The sequence below is a fragment of the Microtus ochrogaster genome, unplaced genomic scaffold (genome assembly GCF_000317375.1).
Source record: "Microtus ochrogaster isolate Prairie Vole_2 unplaced genomic scaffold, MicOch1.0 UNK15, whole genome shotgun sequence".
Taxonomy (NCBI): domain Eukaryota; kingdom Metazoa; phylum Chordata; class Mammalia; order Rodentia; family Cricetidae; genus Microtus; species Microtus ochrogaster.
Window position 1 is genome coordinate 1613069 of NW_004949113.1, and position 14160 is coordinate 1627228.

The 14160-nt window shown below is 46.0% G+C and overlaps 1 protein-coding gene across 1 annotated transcript in view; it reads right to left on the bottom strand.

The window, feature by feature from the left end:
* The window catches only part of Mylk3 (myosin light chain kinase 3), a 36281-nt gene that overhangs the window by 6241 nt on the left and 15880 nt on the right, over nucleotides 1–14160 (bottom strand). Inside the window, exons 8-11 of the mRNA XM_005367012.2 lie at nucleotides 12690–12799; nucleotides 11506–11647; nucleotides 8886–8956; nucleotides 1597–1725 (exon numbers count right to left, since the gene is read on the bottom strand). Coding sequence (XP_005367069.1) covers nucleotides 1597–1725; nucleotides 8886–8956; nucleotides 11506–11647; nucleotides 12690–12799 — 452 coding nt within the window. The remainder of the gene's footprint in view (nucleotides 1–1596; nucleotides 1726–8885; nucleotides 8957–11505; nucleotides 11648–12689; nucleotides 12800–14160) is intronic.

Below are 14160 nucleotides of genomic sequence, written 5' to 3' on the forward strand. Positions count from 1 at the left end.
GTCACACGCTCAGTGTGTCACACGCTCAGTGAGTCACACGCTCAGTGAGTCACACGCTCAGTGTGTCACACGCTCAGTGTGTCATGAGCTCTATTTCCATTGCTTCTCCACTGCCTGGGTTCCACGTGTTCACGTGAAGGAGGCAGATGGGAAGGACATTCTGAACAGCCTATCACGTACCACCCTTTCCGTATCTCTAGAGGATCTGGAGAGTGGAGTCTACCACACTGTGTCCAGCTTTCAAGTGTATATCTGTGTATTTTTGTTGTCCTTTTCGTTTTTTTGAGACAGTGTCTTTCTAGTTAACCCTTGCTATTCTGTAACTCACTGTGTAGACCAGGCTGTCCTTGAACTCAGAGAGATCCTCCTGTCTTTGCCTCCTGAGTGCTGGGATTAAAGGTGTGCACCACCATGCCCAGTGTGTGTATTTATTTAAAAATAGCTTTCTATTTCTCTGGGACAGCTAGGGGCTAATAGATACTATTGTCCTTCAAACTAATGGAATATTGGCTTTACTATGCTCAGGCTAAGGCAGAGAGACAAGATAACCTAACGTTCCCCTCCCTTCTTTTTCTCTTGCCTCCCCCATCATGGTCCAGTTAAGTCTGGACTCTTCCAGATGCCTCCTAGCTACAATGAAACCGTTTCCCTCAGTCATACCTAGGAGCAATCACGTCCTCATTTTCATTCTTTTAGTGCTGAAACCACAGGGTTGGCGTTTATGAGCTCCCTTCCAGATTCTTTCATGTGCTTAGAATTAGCCTCATAGTAATGCTAAGTACAAATGTAATTCATTTAGTGAGCTTTATTTAGCCTCCTATGTATGTTCCCAAGGTTAAGCCAAAAGCAAGTAACTAAAAACAAGTAAAGTTCACTTATATCAAGTATACTTAATAGATAATGGTCCTCAAACTCTTCAGAGATCTATAAATATAGCAGTTAAAGTGTTTAACATATCAAATTGGATCCTGGACAGCCCTCCCAGCATCACGCAGTACCTGTGGGTCCTCCCTCCCGCCCAGCATCACTCAGCACCTGTGGCTTCCACCATCCCTCCTGGCCTCACTCAGCACCTGTGGCTCCTCCCATCCCTCCCAGCATCACTCAGTACCTGTGGCTCCTGACAGCACTTCTCACCTGCCCCCTACCCTAAAACTCTCCCTCCCAGGGACGGGAATTCCCTTTCCTCAGCTTCTCTTTTCTATAAAAACTCATTCATTGTGGCTAAGCATTTGGCTCCTGGTTCCTCTCTTGGCTTCTTGGTCCCCTGGCCCCCACCTCTTCTCTTCCTCTCTCATTCTTCATCCCATCCCCAGGGCTCGGTTCAGTCTGGACTCTTCCAGGTGCCTCTGGATGTCCTTTCCCTCATAACTACACTGAAACCTTCTCAACCATACCTAGGAACAGTCATGTCCTCATCTTAGTCAGTATCTAGAAGTAAGATCCATTTGTAGCACATCCTTAGCTGACTGCCTCTCTTCAATCTCACCAGTCTGCTCCTCTATGAGTGGTCCTGAGAACACTCCCCATTTCCAAAAGTACCACCACAAGATGGATAGCCCCAGTCCCATCCAGAACGAGGCCCTGGGTACTCACAGCATGTAGGTGATAACTCCCACACTCCACATGTCTGTTGGGAAGGAGACAAACTCATAGTTAACAACTTCTGGGGCCAGGAATTCTGGGGTCCCAAAGTTCACCTTTAGTTTCTCCCGAGGCTTGTACCTGAGGAAAAGGGAGAGAATGAGGTGCACCATGGGAGAGAACATGTGGATGCAGATGTGGATTCTACCTGTCAGGCATGTTGCATGGACCCGACACTCAAACTACACACAACGTTTCCCAGGGAATAACCACACCCTCAGACATGCCTTCCAGCCTTAAGTTAGCAGTAGAGCAGAAAGCTACGCTCCTTCCAGCCCCTTACAATCTGAAGATGAGAGAAGACTCATATATCTTACTTGGTGTAACCCACATGAATGAGCACAGACAAATGGGGCAGAGCATCTGAAGAGCGACTGCTTTCTTGGTTTACACAACGTCATAGTAAGAAAAAGAAACAAAAAGGTCATTCTAAGCGATCATTAGAGAAATACAAATTAATAATAAAACGTGGCCCCCGTATGCACCTATATAAATGTCTATAGTGCTAAAACACACACACATATGGAGCAGGAGAGAGACTCGAGCAAGTGTTAACCAGAATGCAGAGAATTCCCGTCCTTTATGGAGTGTAGGTGAGGAATGTTAAATGGAGCAGACACTGGGGAAAGCAGAAAAGTGAGCAGTGTGTGGTGTCTTAAACTGTGATTCTAACACCCAGGAGGCGAACACAGGAGGACCAAGATGAGTTTGAGACCAGAATAAGTTACACAATGAGCTTAAGCAAACTTGGATGACTAGCGGCTCTGTCCCAACAAAACAAAATCCTGAGAGATGACTAATCAGAAAATTAAAAATAGGATGATGTGATCTAGCAATATTTTGAGCATGTATTCAAAAGCATTGAAAGTGGGGCTCCAGGGGACAGTTGTGTCTTTTCCTCTGTCCCCTTTCCACCCCATGTCCTGAGATGTGATATTCTTTCCACTAGGAGTGGAAATACCTGGCTGCATTCCTCTGATGCTGGGGCTGGCCGTCGGAATTGCTTTAGTCAGAGGCGTTTGAGTAAAAATGACACTGAGTCAATAACCAAGTGAGGCCATAACTGCCCCTGTGTTACAGACATGAGAAGAGAGTGAGAAACACAGTGTTTATCTGACCTCACCGAGGGGCTGGGGAGATGGCTCAGGGGTTAGGAGATGGGAATGTTTGCAAGAACACCTAGATGCCCAGAACCCATATGGTGGCTCGCAACCATTTGTAACTCCAGTTCCAGGGGATACAATGCCTTCTTCTGGCCTCTGTAGACACTATACATGTGTGCATAGACATACATATAGGCAAAACACCCATATACATATGCATATACAGATATATGCAATTAGATAAAATGTAACACTAACTAAACTGAGCCAGCTTAATGATCTCAAATAGTGGTGTGTAGGTAAATGTTCAAAATTCGTTGTCTAGATTTTTTAAAGACTGGATCCGCAGTAATTGCCAGTTTGGGTGATGTAAATACTGGTCTTCCCAGGGAAGTTTCAAGGGACCAAAACGAAGTCACTGTGTGGAAAGATTCAGTGGCCTGTCAGTAACATTCAAGCTCTTTAGCCTCACGCTCAGGATTCTTCTTGAGGGCATTCATCCCCTACTGTGCTCTCCTTAGCTTGCTCTGCTCACACTCACACATCTGTCCTCAGGCCATAGCTAGTGCCATCCCTGCCCCCTCTCCATCCCTCCCAATTCCCCACAGGACATAGGACAACCACAGATACGCAGTGCTTCTACGGCATTGCACTCCACTGAGTGGTGGACAATGATTATGGGAAAAGTCTAAAAAGGCCTGCTGGAGGCAAATGATGATAATGAGAAATAGGTTGAAAAGCATCACTCTCTTGTAAAAGACACACACATATGTGCAAAATAACCCCAACTTTAGAAGACATTATTTAGGAATCTATGAAGCAGGTTTTCTATATTACAGATAGAAGGTGATGTGCATAGAGAGGTTTATATTGTTCACTGAAGGTGGTGGGGTGACAATCTTCTGTTATAGAAACAGCATATGGGGCAATGAAATGGAGGAGTGACCCCAAAAGACTGCCACTGTGGCTCAGGATGCCTCCTGGAAGCAGGGGCAGAAGCTAGAGGCTAACTGTAGGTGAGTAGCTCTGCCTCTGGTGGATGGTGGGGAAAGGGTGGGGGGAAATACTTAGCAGCTCGGGAACCACAAAGACATCTCCTGTGGAAAAAAGCCATGAAGACGACAGAAAATCTGGCCACACACACACACACACACACACACACACACACACACACACACACAATCTTAGCACTCAGGAGGGTGAGGAAGGAAGATCACAAGTTTGAGGCCAGCCAAGGCCTGCATAATAAGACCTTGTCTCAATAACAAACTGGTAAACATAGCTATGAGTGGCATTGGCTATAATCCAACACTAAAGAGGTAGAAGTCGGAAGATCAAGACTTAAAGGTCAAGGTCATCCTCACTGTAGAACAAGTTTGAGACATTAGAGACTGTTTCCTGTTGCATACAAGATGCAGGACTCTCGGCTACTTCTCCAGCACCGTGTCTGCCTGTGCCATGAGGATAATGGACTGAACTTCTGAAACTATAAGCAAGCCACCTCAATTAAATATTTTCCTTATAAGAGTGGCCATGGTCATGGTGTCTCTTCACAGCAATAGAAACCCTAAGTAAGAGGCAGAGACCTGGGCCAGAGCAGGCCTGAGATGGCAAGCTCCACAGAAGCAGGTGCAGGGAGCGACTGCTGAGCCAGTGGGCTAGAGCCAGAGACTGCTGCGGGTCCAGGCATGAATCTGGGACCTTCAAGGGAATAGACCTGAACCAGGACCTCTTCAGGTCTGGGCATCAGTCTGGGACCTCTGAGGTAGTAAGCCTGAGCTAGGGCCTCTGCAGGTTGAGGAACACTTGAGTCTGGGACCTCCGAGGGAGTAGATCGGAGCCAGAGACCTTTGCAGAACCAACCCCAAGCCAAGGACCTCGGCAGGAGCGGGTCCAAACCAGGGATATTTACAAAAACAGGTCTGAGCCGGCAACCTAGGCCAGAGCAGGCCTGAGGCAGCAAACTTCACAAGAGCAGGACTGAGCCAGAAACCTGGGCCAGAGCAGACCTGAGACAGCAAACTCCACAGGAGCAGGTACAGGGAAGCAACTGCTGAGCCAGTGGGCCAGACCCAGAAACTGCTGTGGGTCTGGGCATGAATCTGGGTCCTTCGAGGAACAAGACAAGGCTGTTCACTCCCTCCATATCTATTCAATATAGTTCTCGAGGTCCTAGCTAGAGCAATAAGACAACAAAAGGAGATCAAAGAGATACAAATTGGAAAAGAAGAAGTCAAACTCTCACTATTTGCTGATGATATGATAGTTTACATAAACGGCCCCAAAAATTCTACCAAGGAACTTCTACAACTCATAAACACTTTCAGTAATGTAGCAGGATACAAGATTAACTCAAAAAATCAATAGCCCTCCTTTACACAGATGATAAATGGGCTGAGAAAGAAATCAGAGAAACATCACGCTTCACAATAGCCACAAATAGCATAAAATATCTTGGAGTAACTCTAACCAAACAAGTGGAAGACTTGTATGACAGGTACTTTAAATCCTTGAAGAAAGAAAATGAAGAAGACACCAGAAAGTGGAAAGATCTCCCATGCTCTTGGGTAGGTAGAATTAACATAGCAAAAATGACAATCTTACCAAAAGCAACCTACAGATTCAATGCAATGCCCATCAAAATCCCAGCAAATTTCTTCAAATACCTCGAAAGAATGGTACTCAACTTCATATGGAAAAGCAAAAAACCCAGGATAGCCAAAACAATACTGTACTATAAAAGAATTTCTAGAGGTATCACAATCCCTGACTTCAAATGCTACTACAGAGCTACAGTACTAAAAACAACCTTGTATTGACATAAAAACAGACAGGAGGACCAATGGAACCAAATCAAAGACTTGGATATTAATCCACATACTTTCAAGTACCTAATTTTTGATAAAGAAGCAAAAAATATCAAATGTAAGAAAGAAAGCATATTTAACAAATGGTGCTGGCATAACTAGATATCAACATATCTATCTATAGAAGAATGAAAATAGATCCATATCTATCACCATGCATAAAACTCAAGTTTAAATGGATCAAAGACCTCAACATAAAGCCAGCCACACTGAGCCTCATAAAAGAAAAAGTGGGAAGTACACTTGAACGCACTGGCACAGGAGACCACTTCCCAAATAAAACCCCAGTAGCACAGACACTGAGAGAAACAGTTAATAAATGGGACCTCCTGAAACTGAAAATCTTCTGTAAAAGAAAGGATACAGTCAACAAGACAAAACAGCCTACAGAATGGGAAAAGATCTTCACTAACCCCACATCAGACAGAGGTCTGATCATCAAAATATACAAAAAGCTCAAGAAATTGGACACCAAAAGATCACACAATCCAATAAAAAATGGAGTACAGACCTAAACAGAGAACTCTCAACAGAGGAATCTAAAATGGCTGAAAGACACTTAAGGAAATGTTCAACATCCTTAGTCATCAGAGAAATGCAAATCAAAACAACTCTGAGATTCCATCTTATACCTGTAAGAATGGACAAGATCAAAAACACTGATGACAACTTATGCTAGAGAGGATATGGGGTAAAGGGTAAATTCTTTCATTGCTGGTGGGAGTGAAAGCTGGTACAGCCCCTTTGGGATATCAGTGTGGCGATTTCTCAGAAAATTAGGAAACAACCTTCCTTAAGACCCAGTAATACCACTTTTGGGTATATATTGAAAGGATGCTCAATTGTGACACAAAGACATGTGTTCAACTATGTTCATAGCAGCATTATTTGTCATATACAGAACCTGGAAACAACCTAAATGTCCCTCAACTGAAGAATGTATAAGGAAAATGTGGTACAATGGAGTACTACACAGCAGAAAAAAATAACGATATCTTGAAATTTGCAGGCAAATGGATGGAGCTAGAAAACATCATTTTGAGTGAGGTAACCCAGATCCAGAAAGACAATTATCATATGTAGTCACTCATAAGTGGGTTTTGAACATAAAGCAAAGAAAACCAGCCTACAATTCACGATCCCAGAGAACCTAGACAACAATGAGGACTCTAAGAGAGACATACATGGATCTAATCTACATGGGAAATAGAAAAAGACAAGATCTTTTTCTATTGAAATGGAAGTAAATTGGGAGCATGGGGATCTTGGCAGAGGGTTGAAGAGGAGGGGAAAGGCAGGGAGGGGAGCAGAGAAAAATGTAGAGTTCATTAAAAATCAATAAATAACATATATATATATTTTTTTGGTTTTTCGAGACAGGGTTTCTCTGTGGTTTTGGAGCCTGTCCTGGAACTAGCTCTTGTAGACCAGGCTGGTTTCGAACTCACAGAGATCCGCCTGCCTCTGCCTCCCGAGTGCTGGGATTAAAGGCGTGCGCCACCACCGCCCGGCAACATATATTTTTTTTAAAAAAAAAAAGTTTCACACACAAAAAAAGAAACCCTAAGCAAGACAGCTACTATATTCGGAACTACACAGAAAATATGTGATTCCCAAAGAAGACTCATTCTTGGAGGAAATAAATTGGAGGGAAGCTTGGAGGCTGGGCATACAACTTTAGTTAGCATCCCAGTTGAGACAGGAGGTTTGGTGGGAAGTCTTCCTAAATAGCACGGGTCTGCTGCAGCCTCTTCTGGGAACCCATGCTGCCTGCTGTGCCAGTCATGGGCATGGAAGTGTCAAGACTGGGCAGTAAAACTGTGTCCATATTAGGCTCCATGAACTTTAAGGGTCTTTAAGATATTTTAAAAATTATGTACAAGGAGGGCTAGAGAAATGACTAGGTCGTTAATAGCACCGACTGCCCCTTCAGAGGTCCTAGGTTTAGTTCCCAGCACACATATGGAGATTCACAACTATATGTATCTCCAGTTCCAGGGGATCTGACCTCTTCTGACCTCTGTGGGCATTCCACACATGCTGTGCAGATACACATGCAGGCAAAACGCCCGTACACATAAAATAAGAATAAATCAATATTTTTTCAATTATACATAAGAGCCAGTGAGATACTGTGGGTAAATGTGCTCGCTGCCAAGCCTGATGCCCTGAGCTCAGCTCCTAGGACCCATTTGTAGGGAGGAAAGAACCAACTCCTAGAGGCTGCCCTCTGACCTCCACACAGCGTCTGCAGCCTGCACCGTGCCTCCCTGCTCCCACATAAATAAATGCAACAAAAATTTTAATTGTTTGCAATACACTTAATGCACTGAAATTTGAGGACCTGATAGGGTTTGCACCATCATATAAGAACCCATTTAGCCCTCACGATCTGAGGGTGATCTCCATATGAGCAAGAATGTCATTATGTCACCACTGTACTAAGTTCTTATTTTTAATTTTTTAAAGATTTTTTTCATTTTGTTTTTCGAGATAGTGTTTTTCTATATAGCTTCAGAGCCTGTTCTGGAACTCCCTCTGTAGATCAGGCTGGCCTCAACCTCAAACTCACATAGATCCTCCTGCCTCTGCCTCCCGAGTGTTAGGATTAAAGGCGTGCGCCACCACCACCCAACAAAGATTTATTTATTTACCTTTTATGTACAGGTATGTATGACTGTGTGAGGATGCTAGATCCCCTGGAACTACAAACAGTTACGGACTGCCATAGGGGTGCTGGAAATCGAACCCGGCTCCTTTAGAAGAGCAACCAGTGCTCTTAAGTGCTGAGCCATCTCTCCAGCCTCCCACTGTACTAAATTCTAATCTAGTCTTCAGTGGCTCCAAATCCACTTATCAGGGCACCACCCTATTCTGGGACACATGTGTTTTCATATGTAAACTGGACATTTCTCAGAGTGCAAGGATGGTGGTGGATGGATTACCTAGCGCGGCCCCTGGCAGAAGGGAGAACTGATGGACTGAAATTCCATCAGTTAGTCTGCCTTGAACCCTGTTCAGCAGTCCCTCCCCCATAACTCTATCCCTCTGCTCAGACAGGTGGTTCAAAGTATAGTTAACTCTGATTTTTGGAACAAATGGAGCCTGTACTACAACCCACTGCCTTAACGACAAGCCAAAGGCCACCAGTCTCTAAGCAAGAACTTCCTTGCATTCATTCCCACACTCAAAAATGGCTAGGTCTCCGACATTCCAGAGAGCTGTAGGTGCCACTGAAGAAGGAATTTTGTCAGCATATCAGGAGCCTTACCTTCTAGCCAGCCCAAAGTCGATGATCTTAATCTGATGTCCTGTCTGATTGACACACAGTATGTTCTCTGGCTGGAAGAGAGAAGGAAGGGAAAGATATTTTACCCTTATTACCCCTGGCTAGGGAAGCCTACAGCTCCCACACTTATTTGTCCATAGCCCTCGTTTCCCCAGAATCTAAGGGAAGTAAATGGCTTAGGGTCGTCATATGGGGCTAGACAGACAATAAAAGTAAATGAGCCGCACTAATGAAACAGTTGTGCCATAGGGGGCTGGAGAAATGGCTTAGAGGTTAAGAGCTTGTGCTGCTCTTGCAGAGGATCTGAGTTCAGTACCTCACACCCATGTTGGACAATTCACAACTGTACTGCCTCAGGAAACTCTGTTTCTCTTCTACAGAGCTATAGGAATCCCCCCCCCTCCCGCCAAAGGACTGCTCCTCCACCCAAATCTCAGATCAGAGTTCCAAGCTTTGAGGACTCTTTCCCCAAAGGCCAGTTCTTGACCCGGAAGTGCAGATAAGAGTCCCAGGTTTTCCCCAATTGCTCATCCTGCAGAGCATCTGGTCCAAAGCCTTGAAATTGGCTCTTGTAGCAGTCAAAGCTGGGTCCCTGCCCTACCCAATATCTTTCTGAGTGCTTGCCTTACAGTCTGATGCCAGTCAAGAAAGGTGGGCAAAAATAGTGGCCCACACCCCAGCAGGTACAAGCACCCTGCTTCTCATCTGAAAGGGAGTCACAGAAATGCAAGCCCCTTCTGAAATGAGTGATCAAAAGGCACCCCCTTGTGGGAATAGCCTAAGAAATCTCAGAAGGACCGTATGTTCTCTCTACCTGCCAGAAACTATGCCTGAGATTGAACACACATGACAGCCAGAGATTCTCCTAGGAGACAGAGAAAAGTGTAATGTGTTCATTCAGTGAAATTTCAGATGGCTCTTTTAAACTATAAGAAAAGATGTCTATAATTGTTGTTTAGAAATAAGATACAAGCTACTAAAACGGCCCACCCGGTCAAGTTGCATGCCGCCCAGCCTGATGACCAGCTTTGACCTATATGGTGGAGCACAGAACCAACTCCTGTGAGTTCCTCACTGACTTCTACATAATGCATTGTGGCACACGTGCATCATGGGATATGTACACCTGTGAGGGCATGCACGCACACACACTATACACTACACACACGCACACAAAATGTAAACAAGGACGCATCCTATGACCCCTTTGTAGATATTCCTGTGTGATGCTAAGTCACTCATGAAGAAGTCCTCCGTTCATGAAAACTAGTTGGGAAAAATGTACTTTACATACTTTTATATTGCCCATATTTGTTACCACAAGTATATATCTCCTTTAAAACTGTGTGTGTAATGCATGTATGTATGTATGTGTGATGCATGCATGGATGTACATATCTGTGTGTAAGCGTGCTTGATTGTGTGTGTAATGACTAGAGGAAAATACTGAGTGTCCCCTACCTACTCTTCACCAGTTTTTGTTTTTGTTTTTTGAGACAGGGTTGCTCCGTAGCTTTGGAGCCCATTCTGATACTAGTTCCTGTAGACCAAGCTGGCCTCGAACTCACAGAGATCTGCCTACCTCTGCCTCCAAGTGCTGGGATTAGAGGCATGCGCCATCATCGCCTGGCTTCACCTTATTTCTGAGATAGGGTTTTTTCACTGAACCTGGAGATCTCCTATTGGGTAAACTGTCTGGCCCCAGAATCTCTGTCTCTAGTGGGATCACAGATGCAGGACCCCCCATGATGCTCTTCACACAGGCAGTGGGATCTGAGCTCAGGCCCCATGTTTTCTGTCTCTGGTGGGATCGCAGAGGCAGGACCCCCCCCCCCATGATGCTCCTTACATGGGCACTGGGATCTGAGCTGTGTAGAACCCAGGGGTCAAACTCAGGTCATCAAGCTTGGCGACATTTCCGTCAAGCCATCTCACAGGCCCACCCCTTGAGGTTATTAAAAAAAAAAGAATTTAAAGATTTATTTTTATTTATGTGGACATGTCTATATGAGTGCATGCCATGTTTTTGGGTGTCTGTGGAAACCAGAGGAGGGTAGCAAAACCCCTGGAGTTAGAGTTATAGACAGTTGTGAGCTATCCAGTATAGATGCTGAGAACTGAACTCAGATCCTTGAGAAGAGCAGCAAGTGCTTTTAACTGCTGAGTCATATCTCCAGACTAAAAAAATAATAATAATTTTAAGACATTACTAAAGAAAAAGGCTACTGTATTATTTAATACTCAAACAACACTTAAAGAGGCACAATTGTCTACATGTCACATACAAGAATAGAGGCAGGGGCTGGAGAGATGGATGGCTCAGCGGTTAAGAGCATTGCCTGCTCTTCCAAAGGTCCTGAGTTCAATTCCCAGCAACCACATGGTGGCTCACAACCATCTGTAAAGAGGTCTGGCTCCCTCCTCTGGCATGTGGGCATACATGGAGGCAGAATAAATATTTAAAAAAAGAATAGAGGCAAAATAACAGGTCTGTTGCAGATACCAGTACTAGTAAATGGCAGAGCCAGGAAGGTAAGCCCCAGAGACCCCAGTGAGCTGGGTGTGGATGCTCAGAAGGCGCCTGCCAAGGCCCAGCACTGACCTTGAGGTCCAGGTGCAGGATATAGTGCTGGTGCAGGTAATGCACACCCTCGCAGATCTGCCTTGTGAACAGGACCACGTCCAGTTCAGTCAGGTGGTACTTCTCATCCGTGATCCGGTCAAAGAGTTCACCTCCATCCACACTGCCGGAGAAAAGTAGAAGCAGGTGTCAAACCGAGAGAAGCTCTCAGAGGGCCTGAGAGCAGCCAGCCTAAGTGTGCAGAAGTCGGGTATAGCCCGCGGAATGCCCAAGGTGGCTTACAAAGGCTCCTGATACTGCTACATGGGGTTTGGTTGGGTCCTTTGTTCTGGCATATTCCCCACAGGAGGTTTGCCTAGAACCTGGATATCTAAATTAGGGCTGCAAATTAAGCTGCTTGGGAGTGCCAAATACACCCACATGACAAGAAGCCCATGTGAAGCCTGTCATGGTGACCCCCCAGCTGTGATCCCAGTCCTGGTGTGGTGACCCACAGCAGTGATCCCAGTCCTTGGGAGGCAGAGAAAAGATAGTCAAGAGTTAAGGACCATGAGTTGCAGTATACCTTGACACACAGAGTGAGCTGTAGCACACCGCTACACACAGTGATCTACAATACACTCCCACACGGAGAGAGTTGCAGTACACACACACACACACACACACACACACACACACAGAGAGCTGTAGTACCCCCACACACAGACAGAGCTGTAATACCCCCACACACACAGAGAACTGTAGTACACCCCCACACAGACAGAGCTGTAGTACCCCCCACACACACACAGAGAGCTGTAATACACCCCCACACAGACAGAGCTGCTGTACACCTCTACAGATATAGGTTTGGTTCCAATGTAACTATGTTCTTTATATTTTCATGAAAGCTGGATAGAAAGATTTTCCAATTTCTGTCTATATTTTCCAATTTCCAACCTTTAATCTATCATACAAAATCACTAAAAGTTGTTTAGGCCAAACTGGCATAATGTCTGCAGATTAGACCACACATGCTGGCCACTGGTTTGAGACAAAAGGACTTTGTTCTCCAACTTCCACTCTCGAGTTCAAAGCACAGAACCAGGGCATGTGGCAGCCTCTGGGGGTGCCTATGAGAGCAGAGAGGGGAGCTTGCCTAGACTGAAGGCTCTCAGTCCCTGCCGAGAGGCCCGGAAGGAAGCCACCACTTCTGAGATACTCACTACTCCATGATCAGGGTGAAGCTGTTCTTGCTCTCAAAAGCGTCATAGAGCTGGATCAAGTTCACATGGCTCAGCTGGTTCATGATGTTGATCTCATTCTTGACGTCCTCCTGGTGGGACCAGAGAAAATTGGTTTTCAAGAAAATAGATCAGGAAGAGAAGCCACTTGTATCTCCCAAGATGTATGCAGGTGGGCATGCCCAAATGCACACACACACACACACACACACACACACACAAACTCACATACAATCACACACTCACAGTCACACATGCATATACACATTCACTCACGCACACACATACACACATTCCTACATATATACCCTCACACATTCATACGCACATACACACATGCATGCACATGCATCGTACGCTGCTGTCACACCAGCTGTCCTTGACTCATCACCAAAACTGTGTTCCTATAACAGAAAGAACCTGATTCCACCCACCAGTCATCACCTCACAGACACCCGCTCATTTCAGACACCCGCTCGCCTCACAGACACCCTCTCATCACGTCAGAGACACCTGTTTGTCTCACAGACACCCACTCACCTCATAGATACCCGCTCATCATCTCACAGACACCCGCTTGTCTCACAGACACCCGCTCACCTCACAGACACTCGCTCATCACCTCACAAACACCCGCTCACCTCATAGACAGCCGCTCATCACCTCACAGACACCCGCTCACCTCACAGACACCCGCTCACCTCATAGACACCCGCTCACCTCACAGACACCCACTCACCTCACAGACACCCGCTCATCACCTCACAGACACCCAATCATCTCATAGACACCCGCTCATTTCAGACACCCTCTCGCCTCACAGACACCTGCTCACCTCAGAGACACCCGCTCATCACCTCACAGACACCTGCTCACCTCACAGACATCCAATCATCTCACAGACACCCGCTCACCTCACAGACACCCTCTCATCACCTCAGAGACACTTGTTTGTTTCACAGACACCCGCTCACCTCACAGACATCCGCTCATCACCTCACAGACACCCGCTCACCTCACAGACACCCGCTCATCACCTCACAGACACCCAATCATCTCACAGACACCCGCTCATCACCTCACAGACATCCGCTCACCTCACAGACACCGGCTCACCTCACAGACATCCGCTCACCTCACAGACACCCAATCATCTCACAGACACAGACACCTGCTCACCTCACAGACACCCGCTCATTACCTCACAGACACCCGCTCATTACCTCACAGACACCCGCTCACCTCACAGAAACCCGCTCATCACCTCACAGACACCGGCTCACCTCACAGACACCCGCTCACCTCACAGACATCGCTCACCTCACAGACACCCGCTCATCACCTCACAGACACCCAATCATCTCACAGACACCCGCTCACCTCACAGACATCCACTCACCTCACAGACACCCACTCATCACCTCACAGACACCCGCTCACCTCACAGACACCT